The sequence below is a fragment of the Pristis pectinata genome, chromosome 19, assembly GCF_009764475.1.
Source record: "Pristis pectinata isolate sPriPec2 chromosome 19, sPriPec2.1.pri, whole genome shotgun sequence".
Lineage (NCBI taxonomy): Eukaryota > Metazoa > Chordata > Chondrichthyes > Rhinopristiformes > Pristidae > Pristis > Pristis pectinata.
In genome coordinates, this window is record NC_067423.1 from 37,341,855 (window position 1) to 37,366,942 (window position 25,088).

A 25,088-nucleotide genomic window follows, 5' to 3' on the forward strand; every position below is an offset into this window, starting at 1 on the left:
AGTTACAGATCTAGCTGCTATACTTCAACACCCCTGACTCTTAGGTCCTAACTTTTAATACTACATTGATCCAAGGGTGCCACAGTTCCCACTTCTGGATTAGCAACTACCAAGACAAACTGAGTGCCACTCCTCACGACTTCCTTTGTGTACTAGATCAGATTCAAATACTTGGGTTTTCCCATTTTACATGTAGTTGATTGAAGCTGTCTATTGGAACAGCTCACCTCTCTCTCCTTCACCTCCACTCACTCCATTGTGCAAATATCTGCAGGTAGTTATAATACTAAATTTTTTAAAAAAAGCAATAGTTTGTTGTTAACTCAAAGGCTGAGCCTTTAGACCCTTTCATCAAGAAATGGATTGTGTCTGTGTTATCTCATTATTTAGGCTCAACTGAATCAGTGCCCAACACGTGTGAAAGACAACATTGACAGGGGTTATAAATGCAATGCATATGTGGTTGGAGCAGAATTTTTATTTTACTCAGTGAAGGTGGGAAATAATTTAGTGGAACTCCACTGGACAATGTATTCATGAGGAATCACGTACTAATCTAGATTCCTGTAAGTTTAATACAGATTGTATACACATCAATTAATTTACTGTTGCTGGATGCCAGCAAACATCTGGGTCGATGACAGTGAAGTGAAAAGAGACTGATTGTCCTCTGCCTGCACAGTAACATACTGTTAATGCAGAGAACAAATGATGCACTGTGTATATCAATAAATGGCATTAATGTTAGTGCACTGCTCATAGTGTTAATGCACAGTGCAACTTGTTAATGTGCACTGCATGTTGTTAATATAGCATTATCTGTTGTTAATGCACAACACATGTTACTACACAGATGTATTAATTGACACCAGTTCTTAACATACAGGAAACACACAAGTTCACCTGCTGAGTCCCTCAAGCAGTTTGCTTTTTGCTCTTAATACAGACCAACGCTTTAATACAGAGTACACATGCATGGTGTTAATACACTAAGCAAGTTAATTCACACTATTAATATGTGTTGTGTTGAACTGTGAGTGTGCAGTGGATGTTAATACATACATAAAATATGTTGGTATTACATAATACATGTTGATACCTATTTCATAGTGAAGCTTTGCAGGATGACCACATGGCTTCTGAGAGATACACCAGATGACAGAATGGCTGCCTTATTCTTCATTCCACAGATCTTTTTCCAAGTGCAGCTAACAATGTCCTTTCCTCAGAGAGAAAATTCTCTGAACTATTTTCCAGACTTTTTGTGTTTCACTGGTAACCTACTTTTGTAGTGCTGTGATGACCTGTTGCATATTGAATTTGTGACAACCTGTTGCATTTTGTGACAACCTGTTGCACATTGAATTTGTGATTGACTTCCCCGTGTTGCTGCAGGTGAATGAGGAGATGGGACCAGGTATTGACTGGGCAAATGAAAATGATCGCTTGCTGGTTTGTCAAATGTGTATTAAACTCGCTGACATCAATGGGCCAGCCAAGTGCAAGGAGCTTCATTTAAAAATGGACGGAAGGCATTGTTAATGAGTTTTATGAGCAGGTTGGTGATGTGCCATTAATTGATGAATTGCTCTTACCTTGGTTCCTCCTATTCAGATCACAGTGAAGAGGGATAGGGTTTCCAACTTGAAGATTATGGGCAGCATAACTGGTAAAACTCCTGCCTCACATCCTGACTTCGGGTGCTGTCTGTGTGGAGTTTTTATGTTCTTCCTCGTGACTGCGGCACCGTAGTGTAGCGTTAGCGTAACGCCATTACAGCTCCAGTGACCCGGGGTTTCAATTCCCGCCGTTGTCTGTAAGGAGTTTATACATTCTCCTCGTGTGTCTGCATGGGTTTCCTCCGGGTGCTCCAGTTTCCTCCCACATTCCAAAGACGTACGGGTTAGGAAGTTGTGGGCATGCTATTGTTGGTGCCCGGAAGCGTGGCGACACTTGCGGGCTGCCCCCAGAACATTCTCAGTAATGCAAAAAGAATGCATTTCACTGTGTGTTTTGATGTACATGTGACTATAAATAAATACATACATAAAAAAAAATAAATGTGTGGGTTAGTAGGTTAATTGGTCACCGTAAATTGCCCCTAGTGAATAGTGAATGGTAGAATCTGGGGGAGTTAATGAGAATGTAGGAGGTTAAGAAAATGGGATTAATGTAGGGAAAAGTGTAAATGGGTGGATGGTGGTGGTCATGGACTCCGTGGGCTGAATGGCCTGTTTCTGTGCTGTATCTGTCTGTTCTCCATGACATTGTTGGCTTGTTCTCATAGCCATGTCCAACAGGGAGTGGCACCATCAGGATGGCGTATCACAGACCTCCGATGAAACTATCCATTAACTTTGAAGCTAAATTAGTTTGGTCTGTTAGCCCTCATGCAATCTCACTAGTGTTCCAGGTGAGCCATGCTCCTTGCTGAAAAGTGCCCTAAAATATTACAGTCGATGTTTCCAAGTACAGGAGACATTTCTATGTTGTCCACTTGCGCTTTATATGTTTCTGAAGCAGTTCTAATGCTGGTTAGCCAGAAGATAGAAAGGGGCAAGTTCCTGCCTGCACCATTCCCCAACATCCAGTTGATCTAGCTCTGTAAAGTGGGGCATGGAGTACGCCGCATCTCCTGCCCCATTCACTTGTAGGGGACCTAAATCAAGGATTCTCCAGGAAAACTGAAGAATCAACTTGCCCGAGACCTCAAGATGGTAGTGTATCTGAAATTAAAGTTATTTCCCTTGATTAAATTTTTGGGTATCTTTGGGCTTTGAGGCTTCTGAGTATGGGTTCCAGCAGGAGTCCAAAGGACTGCTGTTTCCCAGTGTCAGATTCTACTGGAAACTGAAAAGTGCTCAGGTCACGACTGTAGTCAGACCATACCTCATTCTGCATACACAGGAGCCCTCAAGCACATCACTCCGTATCTACCAATGAGTCCGAGAAAATAGTCAACTCGATACTATCCAACATTTGCCCATTCCTAATTCCCCTTAAGAAGGTGGTGGCAAACTATCTTCTTGAATGGTGTTCTGAAGGAATTCCATAGGGTTTTAGGTAGGGAATTCTGGAATGTTGAATGGTGAAATACATACAAATCAGAATGGTCTGTGACTTGGAGGGGAACTTGAAGTGGAGCGGTTTCCATGTTTTAGCTCCCGGGAGATTCTGGGTTTGGGAGGTGCTGGTGAGGAGGCATTAGTGAGTCACCACCATGCATTCCATAGATGGTGAACACTGCAGACACATCCAGAAGATTCGCTGAATGATCTTTCTCACACAGGTGACGAGGAATCGAATCTCGGACTTCCCATCAGTCCATTTATGGACCGCTCAGCCCCACAGCTGGCTAAGCTTCAGGAATCATTCATCACCCATATTGTGGGACCACTGTGTAACTCCTACAACTCAGCAGGCTTAATACCAGGTAAATGGGTGGAGGATAATGACGAAGAGGAGGAGGATGAAGAAGAGGCAGAAACAACAGAAGAGGAAGGTGCATTGGAGACAACTACAAGTAAGTTTCTATTTTTTGGCAGTTAACCTTATTTTTATTCACTCAAAGTGATGTGGCCTTCACTTGATCGGTTGTCGTTTACTGTCTGTTCTTAATTGCTCTTGAGAAGGTGACATTGAGCCATCTCAAGGAACAACCATAGTCCTTCTGGTGAAGATCCTCCCATCATGCTGTTAGGTAGCTTTCCAAGTATTTGGACTCAATGACTATGAAGTAACGATGATATACTTCCAAGTTGGGGGTGTGTGCTACTTGGAAGGGAACCTGCAGATGGTGTTATCCCCATGTGTCTGCCACCATTGGCCCCTACATGTTGGAGGTCACAGGTTTGGGAAACCATGTCAGAGCAGCCTTGGTAAGTTGCTTCAGTGCATTTTACATATGGGTGTAGACTGCACCCATAGTAAGCTGGAGGTGAATGGAGTGAATGTTTCGGGTGGCAAGGTGCCAATCACGTGCCAATGCTTTTGTCATAGATGGTATTGAACTACTTGAGAGAGGTTGGAGCTGCACTCGTCCAGGTAAGTGGAGAATATTCCACTGCACTCCTGACTTGTGTCTTGTAGTTAGTTGAGGATTCAGGTTCTTCCAAGTAGCTACCTATATTAGAGTGGATCCTGAGTGATCATGATCATCTAGTAAATTGTGATCACATGTTTTAACTGGAGTGGGGAAGTATGGAGCACTTTATTCATGTGATTCTGAGTTCTTAGTATATGTGTGAGTCTTTTGCGACCATCCCCAGCTGCTCTGTGTTGTTGCTGATTCTTTCAAGCCTTCGTACAATCTGTCTAATGGGGCGGAAACAGTGACGTAACCAGGTGCACACCTGGTGACTGTTTCGGTGACCCACGAGAGTTTCCAGTGATCGCACCTTGGCACAAGGCTGTCCAGCACAGGTGCAGGTTGTTGGTCTGTGGATTTAATTTTCTTCCGGCTTCATTGGCATGAAGTTAGCACTAAAACCCCAAGAATGGGCAGTGACAGAACTGAGGCAGGCCAGGGAATGAGTCATGCATTGCCATATTTCTCACGGGAGTCATGCTTACCTATAGATGAATAGAACAACAGCAGAGATCATATGGGCCAGTTCATGTATTAAACAGAATGATATTTGAGAGGATTTGTCTTTAGCTCATTTTGTTACTGTTTGTGGTAAATCATGATACTTTGCGTTTATGTACACAAAATAACATGAATATTTAATGAAAATCACAAAACCACAAATGCTGGAAATATGAAATGGAAGTTGAAACTGCTGAAAACACTCAGCAGTTCAGGCAGTATCTGTGGAAAAAGAAACAGAGTTAACGTTTCACCGTAAGACCATATAGGAGCAAAATTAGGCCATTCGGCCCATCGAGTCTGCTCCGCCATTCAATCACAGCTGATTGTTTTTTGCAATCCCATTCTCCCGCCTCCTCCCCGTAACCCTTAACCCCTTTACCAATCAAGAACCTGTCGACCTCTGCCTTAAATACACTCAATGACTTGGCCTCCACAGCCCTCTGTGGCAACGAATTCCACAGATTCACCGCCCTCTGGTTAAAGAAATTCCTCCTCATCTCAGTTTTAAAGGGAGCTCCTTTTATTCTGAGACTGTGCTCTCGGATCCTAGACTCTCCTACTGATGGAAACAGGTCAAGTGCCCTTCAACAGAACTGAGAAAGAGAGAAAACAGGTTAGTTTTAGATTGCAAAGGACTGGGGAGAGGGAGACGTTTGCTTGCAGTATATTAGCAAGAATTCCAATTTCTGGTTTATTGCTAATGTGATCATTATTATCTAATTGAGTGCTATCTTAACCAAGTGTTTTCTGCAATCTTTAATGAACTCATTTATAAGGCTAGTTGTTCCTGAATGCTGCACTGGCATGGCAAATTGGTTTAACACGATACATGCTCGTCACCCATAATCAACGACAATATCCGTATAATTCTGTACAGTAACTGGTGAAGTATTATCAATAGATTCCAGATCAGTATGGTTCACCTGGACTTCCAAGTGACTGCAATCGAGCTACTTTTAAAAGATTTCTGTTCCCGATTATACTGCTCCCGGAGAACGTTGCACTCCCGATCACCCTGGGAGTGTTAGCACTTGGTGATTAAATTCTTCCAGCCCACAGAGGGTGCCCTTTGTAACTTCAGCCAGTGAGCGTCACTGATCATGTATCACATCCAGATCAACAGATGTTCAATTTTTTTCCCATATCCTTCCATACAACATTGAAGGAAGCTATTCACCCATCAAATCCAAGCTGCCTCATTCCCCCACTAATTCTCCCTTTAATCTTTTACCTCCCACATTCCCATTAATTCTGCCACCCACTGGGGGCAATTTACACTGGCCAGATAATCTACCAATCTGCACATCTTTGGGATGTGGGAGGAAACCAGAGCACCCAGAGGAAAACTACACAGTCACAGGACAAAGGTGCAAATGCCACACACACACACACACACACACACACACACACACACACACACACACACATGCGCGCGCGCGCACACACACACACACGCACGCACGCACGCACACGCACACACATGCGCGCGCGCGCACACACACACACACACACACACACACACACACACAGAGCGCCGGAGGTCAGAATTGAACCTGGGTCACTGGAGCTGTGAGGCAGCAGCTCTTCTTGCCGCATCACTGCACCACCACATGTAGTGACACATGGATTGTTCTCTACTGGGTAAAGTAACAGAAAAAAAGTCTTTGTATTAACGCAACATCTATTGTCTTAAAGCATTTAGTATAAGAACATGGGAGCAGGAATTCACCACTTAGGCCTTTGATTCTGTCCCCAAGCAAATGATGACTGGTCCATAAGGTAACATCACACACTTGTCTTTGTCCTATTACCCCTTAATACCTTTAGTAAATAGAAATCGATCAACGATCTCAGGATAACGGATCCATCGTTTACAACCGATCTTTGCAATTTAGTACATTCAAAGCATGTGGATGTTCAATCATTGAATATATTCAAGCCTGTGATCAATTGAATTTTGGGCACTAAATGAAGCCAGGGATATCCTGGAGGCTCAGCCCCTGAATATATTTGAGGCAGAGATAGATAGATTGTCGGATATTAAGGATTCAAGGGTTATGCCACTGAGGTAAAAGATCAGCCATCATTTTATTGAATGCAGGCACAGGGGGCTGATTGGCCTACTCCTGCTTCTAATTCTTATATTCTTATTTGGTAATTGGAATTGGATTACTCTTGTCACATGTAGCGAGGTACAGTGAAAAACTTTGTTCTGCATGCCATCCATACAGATCATTTCACAACATCAGTACATCGAGGTAGTACAAGGGAAAACAATAACAGAATGTAGAATATAGTGCTACAGTCACAGAGAAAGTACAGTGTAGGCAGACAATAAAGTGCAAAGCCATGATAAGTTAGATTGTAAGGTCAGGAGTCCATCTTATCATACAAGGGGACCATTCAATAGTCTTATAACAGCATATAGAAGCTGTCCTTGATCCTGGTGGTACGTGCTTGTAGGCTTTTGGATCTTCTGCCCGATGGGATGGGGGAGAAGAGAGAAGGTCTGGGGTGGGTGGGGTCTTTGATTATGTTGGCTGCTTTACCAAGGCAGCGAGAAATGAAGACAGAGTCCGTGGCGGGGAGGCTGGTTTTTGTGATGTGCCCAACTCTGCAGTTTCTTGCGGCCTTGGACAGAGCAGCTGCCATACCAAGCCATGCTGCATCCTGGAGGGGAGGCTGGTTTTCGTGATGTGTGTTCAATCTATTTTATGATGATCTCAAATCCAAGACACCAAAATAGTTCTGAAATTGGGATCTAAGGGCATAAAAAATAGGAGCTGGATTAGGTTTTCCGATCCGTGGAGCCTGCCCTGCCATTCATCTGATTTTCTACCTCAGCTCCATTTTCCTGCCCTCTCCCCAAATGCCTCAAAGTCCTTAATGCTCGGAAATCTGTCGATCTCTGTTTTCGATGTTGACGATGACTGAAATGAAAACAGAAAATGTGGAAAACACTCAGAGGTCAGGCAGCATCTGTGGGAAGAGAAACAGAGTCAACATTTCAGGTCGAAGACCCTTCATCAGAACTGGAGAACTGAGGAAACAAGTTGGTTATAAGATAAGATATTTATTTATTAGTCACATATACATCGAAACACAGTGAAGTGCATCTTTTTGCTTAGAGTGTTCTGGGGGCAGCCCGCAAGTGTCGCCACGCTTCTGGCACCAACACAGCATGCCCACAACTTGCTAACCTGTACGTCTTTGGAATTTGGGAGGAGACCGGAGAACCCGGAGGAAACCCACACAGACACACGGGGAGAACGTACAAGCTCCTTACAGACAGCAGTGAGAATTGAACCCGGGTCGCTGGCACTGTAAAAGTGTTACGCTAACCACTACACTACCAGAGAAGGTGGATGGATAGGACAAAGAGAATATCTCTGCTGCAGTGAGGATAGGGTTGTTAAGGCGATCTGGTTGATAATTAATGAGGGCAATTAGAGAGAGAGAGAGAACAAATTAAGGATTGCATAAAAAGCTACAAAATGCAGACCAGAGCTCTTGCTGACATTGGAATCAAAAGGAAAATGCTAGAAATGGTGGGTTGAATTCTGTTTCTCTTCCCACAGATGTGGCTGGACCAGCTGAGTATTTCCGCATTTTTTGATTTTGTTTTAAACCCCCCCCTCCCCACCCCAATATCCGCAGTTTTTATTTTGATGAATAGGATGACTGAGCCTCAGGGTAAAGAATTCCAAAGGTTCAGCACCCTCTGGGTAAAGGAATTTCTCTTCATCCTCATCCTCGCATGGAGAAGTGCCATAACGTACCTTGCACACGATGGCAGCTGGTTGTAGAGTTACCCACTGGAAAGCAGCTCATCTCATGTAAAGTGCCATGGAGGCTACAGCCTGCCATGGAGACGAGGGAAAGTGTGACGGTGGGAGACGGGAAGGGAAATTCCACACCAGACTTTCCAAGGAGAACCCCTGAGCTTTGGAGTGGTCAAATCATCCTGCAATTAGCCCCAGTTTGTGGTGAGCAACGGCATCACTGACACAGAGGATCACTGCACCGAGGAGCAGAGTGTGAAGCTGCTACACTCTATGTCAATGCTACTCTGTTGAAAGATCAGCACATAAGAATAAACATGGGGGAGTCAGTGCTGTTAGAAACAATATCCCGGCACAGAACCCTTTAAGTGATATTTGGTTTGTAACCTGCTGCTTGCTCTGCTCCTTGCTTTTCACTATGAGTAAGTAGCAAATGTGGCAGGACATGAACTTGTGACAGTGGGCTCGAATGATGGCAGGGAAATGACAGCCACTGTCGGACGGACAGTACTCACGGCTGCTTGGTCAGGTTTCTCGATGAGTGGCCTGCAACAGAAAATGGCAATAAGAATTTCAAAATAGGAGCAAAATGATTTTTCTGTGCGATTTAAGATCTCTTTATTAGTCACATGTACGTCGAAACACACAGTGAAATGCATCTTTTGCGTAGAGCGCTCTGGGGGCAGCCCGCAAGTGTCGCCACGCTTCCGGCGCCAACATAGCATCCCCACAACTTCCTAACCCGTACGTCTTTGGAATGTGGGAGGAAACCGGAGCACCCGGAGGACACCCACGCAGACACGGGGAGAACGTACAAACTCCTTACAGTCAGCGGCTGGAATTGAACCCGAGTCGCTGGCGCTGTAAAAGCGTTATGCTAACTGCTACACTACTGTGCCTGCCCTTTATACTACCGATTTACACATAAAGGACAGACACAATTAGGTCCTGTTTCTGTGGATCTCTGGATCTTGTCTCTTTGAACCACTTCTATTCATAGCTTTTCACTATATATAGAGTCATACAGCACAGAAACAGGCCCTTTGGCCCAGCTGGACCATGCCAACCAAGGCGGACATCTGAGCTAGTACCATTTGTCCGCATTTGGCCCATATCTCTCTAAACCTTTCTTATCCATGTCCCTGTCCAAGTACCTTTTAAATGTCGTTGATGCGCCTGCCTCAACCACTTCCCCTGGCAGCTCACTCCATATATGGACCACCCTCTGGGTGAAAAAGTTACTTCTCAAGCTCCTATTAAGTCTCTCCCCTCTCACCTTAAACCTGTGCCCTCTAGTTCTTGATTCCCCAACCCTGGGAAAAAGACTGTGTGTATTGACCCTATCTATGCCCCTCATGATTTTATACATTTCCAAATGATTACCCCTCATTCTCCTACGGTCCAATGAAAACAACCACAGCCTGCTCAACCTCTCTCCATAACTCAGCCCCTCGAGTCCCAGCAACATTCTCGTATATCTCCTCTGCACTCTTTCCAGCTTAATGACATCTTTCCCATAACAGGGTGACCAAAACTAAACACAATATTCCAAATGCAGCCTCACCAATGCCTTGTACAACCGTAACATAACATCCCAACTTCTATACTCAGTGCCCTGACTGATGAAGACCAGTGTGCCAAAAGCCTTCTTCACCACCCTGTCTACCTATGTCACCACTTTCATGGAACCATGTACTTCTACTCCGAGATCCCTCTGTTCTACAACATTCCCCAGGACCCAGCCATTGACTGTGAATGCCCTACCCTGATTTGTCTTCCCAAAATGTAACACCTCGCACTTATCTGAATTAAACTCCATTTGCCATTCCTCAGCCCACTTACCCAGCTGATCAAGATCCCTCTGTAAATCCTGATAACCATCTTCACTGTCAACGACACCACTTATTTTAGTGTCATCTGAAAACTTACCATTGGCTTATATGATATTCTGTTCTATACGTTTTAGGATCAGAGTGAATAGCCTTATATTTAACTAAATTTACTTCAGTGTTGCCCATCCACCCTCATCTGTTAGTACTTTCACATTTTAGTTGACTCCATTTTTGTTTCAGTGGGGAACTTGGCCATGCAGTTCTCTCCCATCATCCAAGTCGTTATAAACAGGGAAAGGTTGAACCATTGATCAGGTACCCGAAGGCCACCACTAATGATAACCTCCCAATTACAGAACATGTCCATTATGTCTACTCACTAGTCACTCAGCCAAGCTCCTAGCCAGCTCAATAATTCACCATTGATCCCAGGACCTTCAGTTTTAGCTGATGGTGTCTCATGAGAGACACACCTTGAGAGTGGTGAAAACTTAAAACTCATTATCATGTCATGGAGGTAAAGAGCACAAATGGATTTAAGTGGAAGTTGAACATATGATGTAGGAGAAAAGGATGTAATGATGAAAGGCTAAGGCTTGTGTAAAGGATAAAACCTCACATAAAACACTTGAGCCAATTGGTCTTTTCACATACAAGGAACTTCTGTATACAGGTAAATAAATTTGGCATGCAGTAATAATTATTATAGAGAGATATGACTGAGAACTTTGCCTACTCCAGAACTCCATCAATGACACACCACATTTTCTTGGGTGGTAAACTGGTGCATCTCGATACAGAAGTATCCCTCTGCTGCCTCACTTCTATTGGACCACTCTTCTTTTTTCATGTTTCTCTCCATAAGTGTGAACCCTCAGACTGGACTACCTTCCGCTACATCCCAAGTAGTTGGCTGTGCATTGGGAGAACTTCTAATTGAAAAGCAAATCATTACTGTGGCCCTGGTGTCCACAACAAACTGTTTGCCTTCTGCTCTCCATGTTGCATTAAGACAACTTTCATCCATGCAATGATGTGTGGCACTTTTAGAGATGGCAAACAATGTGCTCTCTGTTTTATCCAGGATATGTCCAAACAGTCAATGTCAAAACCCTTTTATTTACCCTCCATCCTTGTGGGAAACCCTTTGGCCCCTGCTCATGACCTGCTGGGATTGAGATGTCTTTTGCAAGAAATGGAGTTTGGATATTTAGTGCAATGGAGACCAATTCAGCAATTTCATGTCAAGAGAGTTTCTGCTCAAAAGTTCCGGATGGAAAAACACTGCCTTTCATGGTAGTGTAGCGGTTAGCGTAACGCTATTACAGCGCCAGCGACTTGGATTCAATTCTGGCCGCTGTCTGTAAGGATTTTGTACATCCTCCCTGTGTCTGTGTGGGTTTCCTCCGGGTGCTCCAGTTTCCTCCCACATTTCAAAGACGTACTGGTTAGGAAGTTGTGGGCATGCTATGTTGGCGCCAGAAGCATGGCGACACTTGTGGGCTGCCCCCAGAACACTCTATGCAAAAGATGCATTTCACTGTGTGTTTCGATGTATATGTGACTAATAAAGATATCTTATCTTATTTAGATAAAGGCCAAGACAGACAAGACCTTAAATGGATATTTCTCATCTGTATTTGCCATGGAGAAGGATATGGAAGCTAGTGAGTTCAGGGAAGAGGACAGTGATATCCTGAATCATATCAACATTACAAAGGAGGAGGTATTAGTGGTCCTGAAGTGCATAAAGATTGATAAGTCCCCAGGGCCTGGCCAGGTGTACAGGTGAATCCAAGGGCATTGTGGGAAGCTAGGGAGAATGCTGGGGCTGTGGCAGAGATTGTTTTATCTTTGTTAGCCACGGGTGAAATATCGGAAGACTGGAGGATGGCTAATGTTGGACCTTTATTTAAGAAGGGCTGCAAGGGAAAGTCAGAACAGGCCGGCTAGCCTTCCATCAATGATGGAAAGTTACTGGAAGGGATTCTGAGGGACAGAATTTATTTGCATTTGGAAGGGCAATGTGTGATAAGGGATTGTCACCATGGTTTTGTCCATGGGAGATCGTGTCTCACAAATCTGAATGACTTTTTTACAGGGGTGACTATTATGATAGACGAGGGCAGGGTGGTAGATGTTGTCTACCTGGACTTTAGCAATGCCTTTGGCAAGGTCCTGCATGGTCGGCTGGTCCAGAAGGTTAGAATTCATGTGATCCAGGATAAGGTAGCAAAATGGATACAGAATTGGCTTGGTGGTAGGAGGAAGAAGGTGGTAGTGGAAGATTGCTTTTCAGGTTGGAGACCCGTAACCAGTGGTGTACTGCAGAGATCGGTGCTGGGTCCTTTATTGTTAGCCACAGATTAATGATTTGGAAGAGAATGTAAGTGGCATGATTACTAAGTTTGTAGATAACCAAAATTGGTGCCATAGTGGGCAGTGAAGAAAGTTGTCTAAGGTTACAACAGGATCTAGATCAACTGGGAAAGTGGGCAAGGGAATGGCAGATGGAATTTATCTCAGATAAGTGCAAAGTGATGTACTTTGGGATACTAAACCAGGGCAGGACATACACAGTGAATGGCAGGGCCCTGGAGAATGTTCTTAAACAGTGAGACCTTGGGGTACAAGTGCATTCTTCCCTGAAAGTGGTAGATAGAGGAATGTGTATGGTTCACTTGCCTTCGTTGGCTAAGTCTTTGAGTTAAAGAGGTGGAAGGCCATGTTACAGTTCTACAGCTCATTGGTTGGGCAGCACTATCATGTGCAGTTCTCGTTGCCACGCTATAGGAAAGATGTGACTAAGCTGGAAAGATTCACAGGGATGTTGCCTGGACTGGAGGGCGTGAGTAGTAAGAAGCGATTGGATAAACTGGGACTGTTTTCCCTGGAGTGCAAGAGGCTGAGGGGTGACCTGATAGAGGTTGATAAAATTATGAGGGGTGTAGATAGGGTAGATGGTCACAGTCTTTTTCCCAGGTATAGGTGAGTCCAAAACTAGAGGGCATAAGTTTAAGGTGAGAGGGGAAAGTTTTAAAGGAGATCTGGAGGAGCAAGACTTTCACACAAATGGAATCAGCGTAGACAGGCATCTTGGTTGAGTTGAGCCTAAAGGCATGTTTCTGTGCTGTATAACTCCATGATTCTTACATGAAATGATTTCTAGATCTATTACAGTCCTATCCAATGTTAACATTTCATTCCATGGCCCTACATGCCACTCATATTGATATTCATTGTGTCATAAATTTCTTATCCCACTGCATCTATTCACCTAACAGGATTTATCAATAAAGATTATTAAACTGACATATATATCTCTTAGGATCTAACTACAATTAGTGGCTCATATCGCTGTCAGATGAACGTAGTTAATCAATAGGCTTGTTTATTACAAAATAACAAGCCTATAACAATTCTTTAATCATTCTTTCAGCACGAGATTTCATGATTGACATTTAGATCATCAATGTCCATATCTGCCTAAAGCTCCAACTTAACACTGTGTGCTGGCTCATGAAGTATTCCTTCTGGGATTTTATTGAGTGGGATCATGCCTGATGCTGGATTTCACCTCCCACACTATTCCCACAACCACACAGGCCACTTATGGCCTCTCAATTTCAATCAGCCTCGAGAATACCACTCTAGTTGTCATCCCATGGGCTAAAGCTAGCCACAAGTGGAGACAGGGCCTCTGGTAGTGGCAAACTGAGGTGTTTAAAACTGTTGAAACAGATTGAAATATATATTTTCTTAAAAATTATTTAAAAATTATAGAAAATTGCATTTACCTGATGCAAACAATAACATTCATTGAAATACAGACAAACCAGAGGACCCAGAGGAAATCCGCACCATTACACAGATGCTTGAGCAGACCTCTCATAAGCTAAAACATGAACTCCTGAGCTCCCAATCTACTTCGCCATGGCCCTTGCACCACCTGTCTCCCTGCACTCCACTTTCTCTGCAACTGCAACTACATTCTGTATTCTGCTTCTTTTTACTACTTCAATGTTCTTATGCATGGCATGATCTGTCTGGATGGCACGCAAACAAAAGCTTTTCACTGTATCCCGGTACATGTGGCAATAATAAAGCACAAGGTCAGGATTGAATCTGGGTCTCTGGTGCTGTGAGGCAACAGTTCTGCTAGCTGTGCCACTGTGTTCAAAGGACTGGAGGCTGCCAAAGTCTCATTTGAAAAGGGGGAAAAGAAAAGCCAGAGAATTATAGGCCTGTTTGTCTTATCATGGTTGTTGCAAAATCTCCAAACTCCATTATAAAGGTGGAGTTAACCAGCGAGTTTGACGAAAAATTGAATTTAGTGACCAAGTGAAAGGGAATGCGGTAATTGTTTCTATGGGAGGCATTGCATAAGGAGCTCAATCGTTAAATTCGTGTTAAGAACATAGATTAAATGAAATGGAGCCGTAGGGGTTGTATCGTTCGTTACCTTGAGGCAAAAGCTGAGGATGGGAAAAGTACCTGTATTATTTTACAGGCTGAATGGTTGGGAATGGCGTGCCCCCCCCAGTGATCTGTGCTGAAACCTCAGCTTTGGGCATCAGCACAAGATAAATAATACTCAAAATTGCTCAAGGTACCAATGTTGGAGGTCCCTGAAGCTAAGGAATGAAGATTGGTTAATGAAATGCGTGGAGGGTGGGTGCTTGTAGCTCAATGCAAGAAAAAAAGCAGTGAAAGGAAGATAATATTTTTAAATGCTGAAAATCTTGACAAAGACAGTGGATAGAAATCTAAAGGTGTGGATATATCTTAAATGGAGTCTAAAATAAAACCTTATTCATTTACCATTCAGAAGCAGGATGTGGTGCCTTTGGCAAGACTGGTTTATTATTGCTTCACTGAAAAGAAAAGGCAACTTTGATTCTGTTTTGTATGTAAGACATGGAATGTAAAAGCAAAGACACATATTTCGACTGCACAAGACATGAGGCCTTGAACAGACTGTCATGAGTTCTGCACACGACCTTGCATAAGAAGTAGGCCATTCAACTTCTGTTTGCTGTTTGGATGGTCTCAGTTCCACCTTCCTGCCTGTTCCCTGAAACCTTGATGCCCCTATAGAACAAAATCAGCAAACCTCTGGGTTTCTCTGTCTGTAATCAATGATTCACCCTCCAAAGTTCTCGGTGGGGAGAATCCGAAAGACTCACAACAATGAGTAAAGAAATTCTTCCTCCATTCCATGTTAAGTTGTCATTCTGAAAACATGCCCCCAGTTCTAGATTCCCCTCAACAAGATACATCCTCCTTAAATTTTTTAGTATGTCCCATTGTTTGATATTCTCCCATTAGTGGAAACATCTCAGCTGGGTGAAATCCTTCTGGACTGCCTCTAATACTAGTACAGTTTGAAACTCTCTAGCCCATCATTCTGTGATCCGGCAACTCCCATGGTCTGGTATGTTTTGAATCCGTAGTACAGATCTGTACTAATTAACTATTTCTAACTCAGATCTGAAATGAACTAAGATTTCTGCTAATCTATAGCTAATTAACCTACCAGTGCAACTCTTGTGTTCTCAGCCAACAGCAGTTCCAATGGAAACCTTGAGTTATGGGGAGTTCGGGGAGCAATAAACAGAATGACCCAGGGAGCAATAAAGTACACTTAAGAAGAACAGTTCTCCTGCTCAGAGGAAGATGATCAAGGGGCAATTTCTGTGGCCCAGTCAGATCCCGAGGGTTGAGGACTAGAGAGTTTCAACCTGAAATTTGAAACATTCTCTTTTGAAAAAAATTTTTGAAAAAAAATGAATAAAATAATAAAAAATTAAGTAAAGGAGCAAAAACTGTACACAAAACTGTGGCAAAACAGCCAACACTTTATGTATCGGGATGGTAGAAAATAAGCCTGCAGCTCTTGTTTCCCAGCCAGCTCTGGGATGTGGAGGGCTAGTTACTTCATCTAAACTTGCAGATCCCTTCACAGTCAGAGGTCCCTGGCAGGTCACGTGAACACCATAATAGCTGTAGACTCATGGGGAGCCAAAAGGCAGAGCTCAGAGAAGAGAAAATATGGTTTTTCAGAAGTTCAGGAACTCTAACCCAACAATAGAAATAATTGATCTTGTGAATTTTTACAGAATATATTTATGCCAGTGTCCTGCTACAGTACAGTGTATCCCCACGTTACGGCAGTTCGGGTAACGGAAATTCACCCTTACAGAATTTGCAAATCGTTCCCAAAAAATTTGAGATTCGCTTTCATGAAATATATGTGGAAAAAAATAAATAAATGAACACAAACTGTGAAAGAAACAAATTATTGTCAAACTTTTGCATTATGGACAATTGCAATATGGACAGTTTTCTAGGAACGCAACCCTTCCATAACATAGGGGTGTACAGTACTAACAAATACAGTAAAACTCTGATAATCTAGCTCCCTTTGGACTTCGGTGGTGCTGAGGTAGCCAATTTCCTGGTCAATTGGATGCTATTCCTCTTCACCCAACACACTTTTATTTCACGTGTTCCATATTAGCATAATAAATTTTTCAGTGAACTCAGTGAGTTTAAAGGGAGCACGGTGAGTTTCAGCTTGTAAGTTTCAGCTTGTCATAGCAACAGCCACATGTTCCTGACCACAGCTCCAGCTCCATAACCACCCACATCCCAGTAATGAATAAACAACCTCACAAGATCTGCGGATGGGAGGTCCATGGATAATGGGGATTTAGTGTACTAATGAGTGAGCTAGATGCCAAACTGCTGGGATCTCTTCTGGACTATGAAGTTCTACTGTACTAAGAAACCCTTAAAAAAAAGCTATATCCCATCACAATGAGAATCATTTGTCATTTCCCATTGAGATGCTACAATCACAAGTGTATTATATAATTGCCAGATCTTGTATTTTATTTCCTGGGTTGACTGCACCCCAAAAATATTTGAACTCCAGTCCCCACTACTTGCTGATACTGTGATTTGTCTACACAGTAACCCCAACCAATGTAGTTGTTCACTCTAGTAGTAACATAATAGGAGCAGGAATGGACCACTCAGCCCCTCTAGCCTGCCCCACCATTCAAAATGATCATGGCTGATGTGCCCCAGGCCTCATCTCCAAAAATAGCCTCATTCAGCTATGGTCTGACTTGTTAATGAGCGGTAGCTGGAATCTGATCACACAGCTCATTGCACTTCACCAGACTGCAACTGAAGTTGCCCGAGGACCTTAAATTAGTAATGGAAAACAAATAAAACTGCAGATACTGGAATCTGAAACAAGAACAAAAGTGCTGGAAGAACTCAGCCAGTCAGGCAGCATCTGTGGAAAGAGAAACTGGTCAATGTTTGGGGGTCAAAGACCCTTCCTCAGAACTTCCTCAATTCTAAGGAAGGGTCCCTGACTCGAAAAGTTAACTGGTTTCTCTTTCTACAGATGCTGTTTAGCTGACTGAGTTCTTCCAGCATTTCTGTTTTAGTTCCTGAAATTAGTAGCTTCCTGGAATGGATGGCAGCAGAACCTCTTTCACTGATACTCAAGTTAATGATGCATTTATACAACCCAGTGTTGCGTGTGATGAGAATGAATGGGTGGGTATGTACATGAAGAAGGGATCATTTGTAGATTGCTTGATTAATGGGTGTTACAAGTAATTAAGTGTTGTTATGATTAGAATATTACTAATACAAAGTAGCCAAGTATTGATCCACAGAATTCTATCTCACCTAATATAATCAAGTACAATGTAATGTTACGAATAAAACCTTTTCATTTTATGCTTCACTTCTTGTCCAATCAACAGAACGGGAACGGTGCAGGAAGCAAAGGAAAGTCTTCTGTCAGATCATGCAGCACCTGATGGAAAACCATGAAATGTGGAAAAAGGTCATCGCAGAGGAACAGGAGGAGCGAGCGAAGGTGGAGCTCGAGAAGCAAGATCAGTCCTCCTTGCTTCAAAGCTCAGAGACAATCCAGGCAATCACTGAGGAGGAGGAAGACAAGGAGGAGAAGAATCATGAAGAATCAGAAGGGAAGTCTGTGCAAACCAGTTCAGTCACAAACCTAACCCAGGAGACTTTAAAAGAAGATAAAAATGACTGAATTGTGTACTGACTTTTTCTTTGTTCCCAGCACACTTTGACACAATACTGTAGATGTATAGGACAATGTGCCTACAGCTGAGATGGTATAATATTGCCATGAGCTGCAGCCAGGACTAAATGAACACTCTGATTGAGGAAGCCTCTTTAACGCACCACTGGCTGATTTAGACTTTAAACACACAATTGCTACCAGTACAATTATGGTGCACTTTTTCATTGACATGTCTTGTTTAATATTGCTTGATACACACGTATGTAAAAAGAAACACACTCACTTGCTGTGCAACAACAGTGAGTATCAAATGAAGGAGGACATACTTCTAAAGCATATGCTTTCCAGAAAATGCTGCGGTACTATATCCGTAACTTTTGCTCTACTTTTGAGTGAAAGTTGCTAGCTTTATCAGAATTCTGATACAGCCTGATAATACTTCTTGTGTATATAACCTTGTGGCTCACCAGCTTTGTATAAGCAATCTCTTGAAGCGCAGCTGTAGTACTTGTACATTGCAAACACCACCATGAACAAATGTTTTAGGTAAAGCCTGGCAGATACATGATGGGCCATTTCACTTTATAAAAAGTACCTGCTACAAGCCAAACTTCTAGTCAAGAATTTATATCCATTTTGAATATTTTTATTGTTTATTTACATTCAATTATAATTATTTGCAGAAGAAAACAGTTTATTGTAGATACAAAGAACATTTTCTATTGGCTTTTGTAAATAGCAAACTCTTAAACCGTTTTTTTGTGATTTTGTAAAGATGGCTATGAAAACTTCACACTTAAAAAGACATTCTTATGATATTGACAGAACTTAGTACATTCTTATATTACACAGCATGATTAAGTACATGCAAGTTGCGGCAAATGGTTAATTTTAAAAGACGATCGTTATTTGGATTATTTTTGCAGCAAGGTTAATCCTGAAGAAATTGTTTACTACTGATAGGACTGAGGTGATTGACAAGAGAATGAGAGAGTACCACCTCAGATTATCTGAGGCCCAAGTATCTGCACATTTTAGACACTGTGTGACAGTCGGGTGGCGATAAGGATTGCAGTGAATTATGGCATTATTCCTTCGACAATTTGAGTTATATAAGTCTGAAGCTTTGGACAATCTACCAGACATTGTCATTTTCTATGACTTGGTCTAACTCTGCACCTTGGGTCAATGGGCATGTTCGCATGATGGTTATGATGTACCAGCAATCCAGACACCTGAAGCAAAGATCTCACAGGGGAATTAAATTCAGTCAATTAAATAGCTCTGAAATCAGATCTTAATGTCAGTAATGGTGGCTGTAAAATTACAGCGTTTCTTTTTCCTTAATTTCCTTTTGGGAAGGAAATCTGCTAACCTTTCATGGTCTGTCCACATACAACTCCAACCTGCAGCAGTATGGTTGATCCACACAGCTCTGTGAAATACCCCAGCAAGGCTATCAGGAATGAGCCATAGATGCTGAGCATGCCAATTCATCCCAAGAATGAATATCTTTTTTAAAGCGTAAGATCTTTTTTGATATAAAAAAAATCTTTGTTTATCTTTTCTTTTTCATTTTGGGGTCAAAAACGTTTTAATGTGAAGGAATTTTAATGGATTTTAAAAGAAATCTCATCTTCTCCACCTGCCCACACCCCACCCAAGCTGCAGGGGGTTGAGGTCAATTGCAATTCAACACTGAGACTGATACACTTTGATTATTGGTTATAACTAAGGCAGATGGAAATGAACTGAGGTATGGATTAGTCAAGATATAGTTGAATGATAGAAAAGGTTCAGGGGGCTAAATAGTCTCTTCCTGTTCTTTTGTACCTGAGCCATAAGATGTTATATTCTAATTTAATCTTTAAAGGATTGAATTTAAGTGTAAGTACAGTTAGCAATGATTCTAAATTTGTTTGGCAGTGCATCACTTTGGACTGTGGTGCAATTTGATTGGCTTTGTCCATTCAAATCTCTTAATTGAAATATGTGAATTGGTTTGCCACATTGGTCACAGATGACTCAAATGCTGGCACCATTCTGGACTATTTTACCAGGGAGGAAACGTGCACAAGTTACAGGGCAACTGCACCAATTACTTCCCATGTATTTAAGATGAGTTTAAGATGTTTAAGAATGTGTTTAAAATGAAACTGACTTGCTTATTGGTCCGACAGTTGCCCAGGATGATAAAAGGGAAGTAAATCCTTACGGTTTATAAACTTATTGGCTTAAGATTGTACCTTAACAAAAAGTATCATGCATGGCACCTGGATTTGCACCATTTCCCAGGATAGTATAAGATAAACACAGAACCCTGGCTAAATCTCTACAATCCCCAGGTTGCTGACACACCATCATAAATCACACCTCCACTCCATATCCTCTACCAGATCCTTAAAATCTTTACACCTGAATAATTCCAACATGGGACTTTAGGTTGGTGCATTTTTTCCTTCATAATGCTTAGTAAAATTTCACACTTTTTTAATTGTTATTGTGTGGTTAAACAAAAAGAATATTCGACATATTTCAAGAGCACAGGTTCCACGTTCATTTACTGTACATTCTCCCTAATCTTCATGGACTGCAGAAAGATCAGTCAACGTACAATATAACCAGAAAATTACCGCTTATAGATTATTTCAACATTGGTTACAACCCCACACCAGTAATCCACTCTTAATTATTTTTAATGTTTTGTTGACCAAACAAAATTATTAAATAAATAGGTTTTTTTTGCATAAACCTGGATTTCTTTAAATGAACTTTTGAGAGCAGAAGCTTAACATTCTGGAAAAAATTGTTTGAATCTTGACCACCACCCTTTTCAGTACTGAATAACCTTTAAAATATTGAAAGCCTTCTGTTTTCAAAATTACTTTCTGTAATGTTCTTAGTTTTAGGGATTACATAAATGACAAATATTCTAACAAAGGATAATAAAAGGGTGACTACATAAAATTTGAAATTTGGTTCAATCTCACACAAAGTCATAACTGGATCATGAATTTGAAGGTAGTCATTGAATGACTCAACACTGAAGGAAAGCAGTCACTCCAGAATATGTGATAACATCCATCCCTTCCCCTATTCTTAACCTAATCATGATACACACCTAAATTAGCTTTGTTTTCTAGACTTTAGCATAGCAGGTCCAATTTGGGCAATGGCTTTCGCTCCAGTCACTGTAGCCTATATGATGCAAAGTTGCATTACGGAACATCAAAAGAATTAAAGAAGTGAATAAAGACACATTTGTAAGTGGTTTTTGGGGAACAAATGTACTTCTGCAATTCTCTGTTGGTGTTGATTGTAATCTCCTGCTATTATACAAATGTGGTACTTACCTAAAGGCTATATTGTAATATAAACAGAAAATTCTTGAAACACTTAGAAGGTCAAGGCAGCATCTGTGGAAACAGAAACAGTCAAATCAGATTGAAGACCCTTCATCAGGGAAAGAGACCAAGACAGGTTAGTTTTAACTTGCAGAGGGAGTTGGGGGGAGGAATGACTGGGACAAAGGGAATGTTGGTTATGGGGTGCAGCTTGGTCCAATGGGTTGGATGTGGTTACTCCTTGTCATGCATTGCTAGTTGTAAGACTGTGGGACATAATTGGCAGGTGAGGATGTACTAACAGACAGAAAAACTGAGCCAATATCACAGATAGATGACTTACAATGGAAATAGCCCATTCTGATACAGACAGAGAAAGTGAGTTAACTAAAGATGCAGAGTTCAGTGTTAAGTCTGGACGCCTGCAACGTGGTTTTGTAATGTTCACAACTAGCATGATAGCAATACCCAAGTTTAACTACAGCCAGGGTGGAGATATGAAAGTGGATATAATCTTAAGCAGTCTTGTATACCAGATGATGCAATTGTTGTTAGGTGGGTACCTTTTCAGTATGTTCTGCATGAAAACAAAACGGAAAAAGAATTCAGATTATCCACACTGCTCAGGGCAAAGAAAGGGACAGATTCTTTAACAATCAAAATGTATTATATATACCTAAAATAAATATTGGTGGCTTTATTAGCCTGTTTTCCAATGCAAATTAATATTGGTGATAAAAGTTCTTGAGCTTATTCATTCTAAGCTTGTTCTGTTTAAAAATGCTTTGTGGTATTCACTTTTTTTGCTCCGTGAGCATAATTCATGTTTATCTCTTGAAGCAGGGAGTGGTAACTACTGGCCATTGTAAATTGCTTGCTTAAAAGTGTCAGTAACTCTGTTGCAAAACTTAGCAAACAAAATCAGGACTGTAGTGGATTGAGTTATAAATGTGATCAATAGGATATGCACCATAGATGTATCAGACTACTGGTGAGTCAGTTTTGAGTTTTGTTAATGGACAGTGTTTCTTGCAAAGAGCTGACAAGTAGTAATTTGATTGTGAAATCCTTATTTCTACAGAGAGCATCAGCAAATCTGGAGTTTTACATTTAGTCAACCAATGCAAAAGTGCTGTATTTTATTAAGCCAACGAAACAGCACATGACATTTTAACTGAAGTGCACCTAACTCTTAACTGAAGGTCAGAGTATTTCTAAGCCTGTGTCCAATGAATGACTGGCAGAGTTTCATATTGCCAAGATGCCAGGAACTCCTTGCAGTCAGCTGACCACAGAAACTGTGACTAGCACTTTAAGGGTTAATAATGTTCACCTTATGTGGGTATCTGACTACCTACCAGGATGTGAAAAGACACTGGAAAGAACAGCAGAGTGTATTTTAATTATAGAATAATATGTAGTTTTAAGGACAATGATGTTCCATACATTCCAGTTCTTTTTTAAATGATTGGATGAGTTCAATGTAAAAATTCACTCCAAGATATAATGCACAGTATTTATATTCACTAAGGCTTTCTACATTTATATAAATTGTTTGTTAGAGGATTCAAGTAAGACAAACATAGGTACAGACATAATTAGCTGTAGATGTGCATTTATTAGAGGTATTAAAAAATAATTAGCAGCACATTCAACCGTCAGTTGTTAATTCTGTTTATTTCACATGCGTTTGTGATATTGTGACTTTTTTTATTTTGCAGCATTCCATAAATATGTAAATTCAATTTTGTTCTTTTGTATAATGTAGTTCCCATGATGGTAAAATCATTAAGATTGAACAGTCTATTGTGTTTACACATCAGTTTTGTTAATTATGAAGAGCACAAAAATGGTGTGTCATTATTCCAAGTGTAAATCACACATCATACACTGCCTAACAGTTGAAATAATCTTTACACATTCGAGGTTTGTGCCTTGGCAACTTCTGGTATATTCAATGTCATAATTTGATCGGAAAATTTATCAACATGTATTTATCCTTTTAATTCGTTGAATTATGAGATATTTTTATATGAAAGGAACCCTTCAGAGAGTTGCAGAATGTTATCATATGGGAGACTTTCCCTCACCCATTCTGAAATCCAATTAAAGATTTGTCTAAGGGTGACTCTACTGACAGATGACTTAAAGCAGACCTTTTGTTTGGTTGAGAATAATCTGCTGGCAAAAGTTTTAAGAGCATCTCTTGCCTGCCACTGCTTATGTGCCTCTGTAGTATTAATCTTTTCACAGAAAGAAGATGAATCAATTGAGAGGTCCAGCTCAACATTATTTAGTTGTATGTAACAGGTGTAACGTATAAAGTGAGTGAGGATTGAATTCATCTGTTGCTTGAAATAAAAATGTCATCCTTATATAACATCAACAACAAGTTGAATTTCAATAGAGCTTTCACTGTAGTAAAATGCTCCTAGGCACTTCATTGGAATAATATTGAATAAAATTTGTTATGCTTTTGTCTTGACAGGGTCAACATAGGTAATTAATTTTTAAGAATACAATATGCCATTTTGCTAGTGTGTTTATATTGTTTCTGTTATTACAATCAGCCTTCTCCACATAATTGCCTATCCTACTTACAGTGTAGCTCAAGAACAAGCCCTTGCATCTTTTATATCAGGATTCACAAATTCAATGTAACTCCTCACCTGTGATTTGCACTTAACACACAAAGCAATACCTAATGTTTCATACACTAGACTTTAAGTCAAGGATTCCATTTATCTGATTAAATATCCTATTTTATACAGTAGATTATGTACAGAATAATTCTTTCAGATAGGTGTTATTTATTTTTACTGTTTTGTAAGTTAGACACTATACTGTATCTCTAATGGCCAGAATTATTGGAAAGTGCCTCTTGGTAAAATGTATAGTACAGTATATATAAATAATTATTCAATATATTAGAAACATCTATTGCCAACTGAAAAAATGTAGATGTTTTAATGTGAAGACAGTTGTACAACATGAATTTAATTCTGTGGTATTGTGAGTCACTTATTTGTCTACACATGCTTTTGGCTTGGAGTTGCTTTTCTGTGTTGTCCTTCATTTGCTAAGGTCTGTGCTGCTCATTTAGCATCTTGTATTGATCTCCTCCAGGAAGATCCCTGCAATTTTTCTCTTTTAAGACTTGTGAGCATATACTTGAATGAGGAAAGAGCAATCAATATCTTGAAGGATGTCTCAAAGTGCTTCACCAACTGGTAGATTAATCCTGAGGTGCGTTCTCTCCTAAATTAACATCAAAGTCCCTCAAACAATGAATAAGTGTTGGCAACCTTTAGTGACATTGGTTGAGGTTGCAGCCAGGGCAGTGGGAGATCTCCCTAAGTTTCCTTCAGCATTGTCTTGGATGAATCTTGAATTCTCAAGTGGGCAGCTGGCAAAGCCAAAGCTTCAGGTCTGGAGTGAGAGACACACACAATCTCCAAT

The 25,088-nt window shown here is 41.1% G+C and overlaps 1 protein-coding gene across 1 annotated transcript in view; it reads left to right on the forward strand.

Moving 5' to 3' along the window:
* Positions 1-24,637, forward strand: part of pde3a (phosphodiesterase 3A, cGMP-inhibited) — a 412,539-nt gene extending 387,902 nt beyond the window's left edge. The window contains 5 exon segments of the mRNA XM_052033932.1: positions 1,396-1,518; positions 1,520-1,562; positions 3,290-3,523; positions 4,000-4,044; positions 17,993-24,637. Of these exon segments, the coding sequence (XP_051889892.1) occupies positions 1,396-1,518; positions 1,520-1,562; positions 3,290-3,523; positions 4,000-4,044; positions 17,993-18,291 (744 nt within the window). The 3' untranslated portion in view covers positions 18,292-24,637.
* Positions 24,638-25,088: the final 451 nt, after the last annotated feature.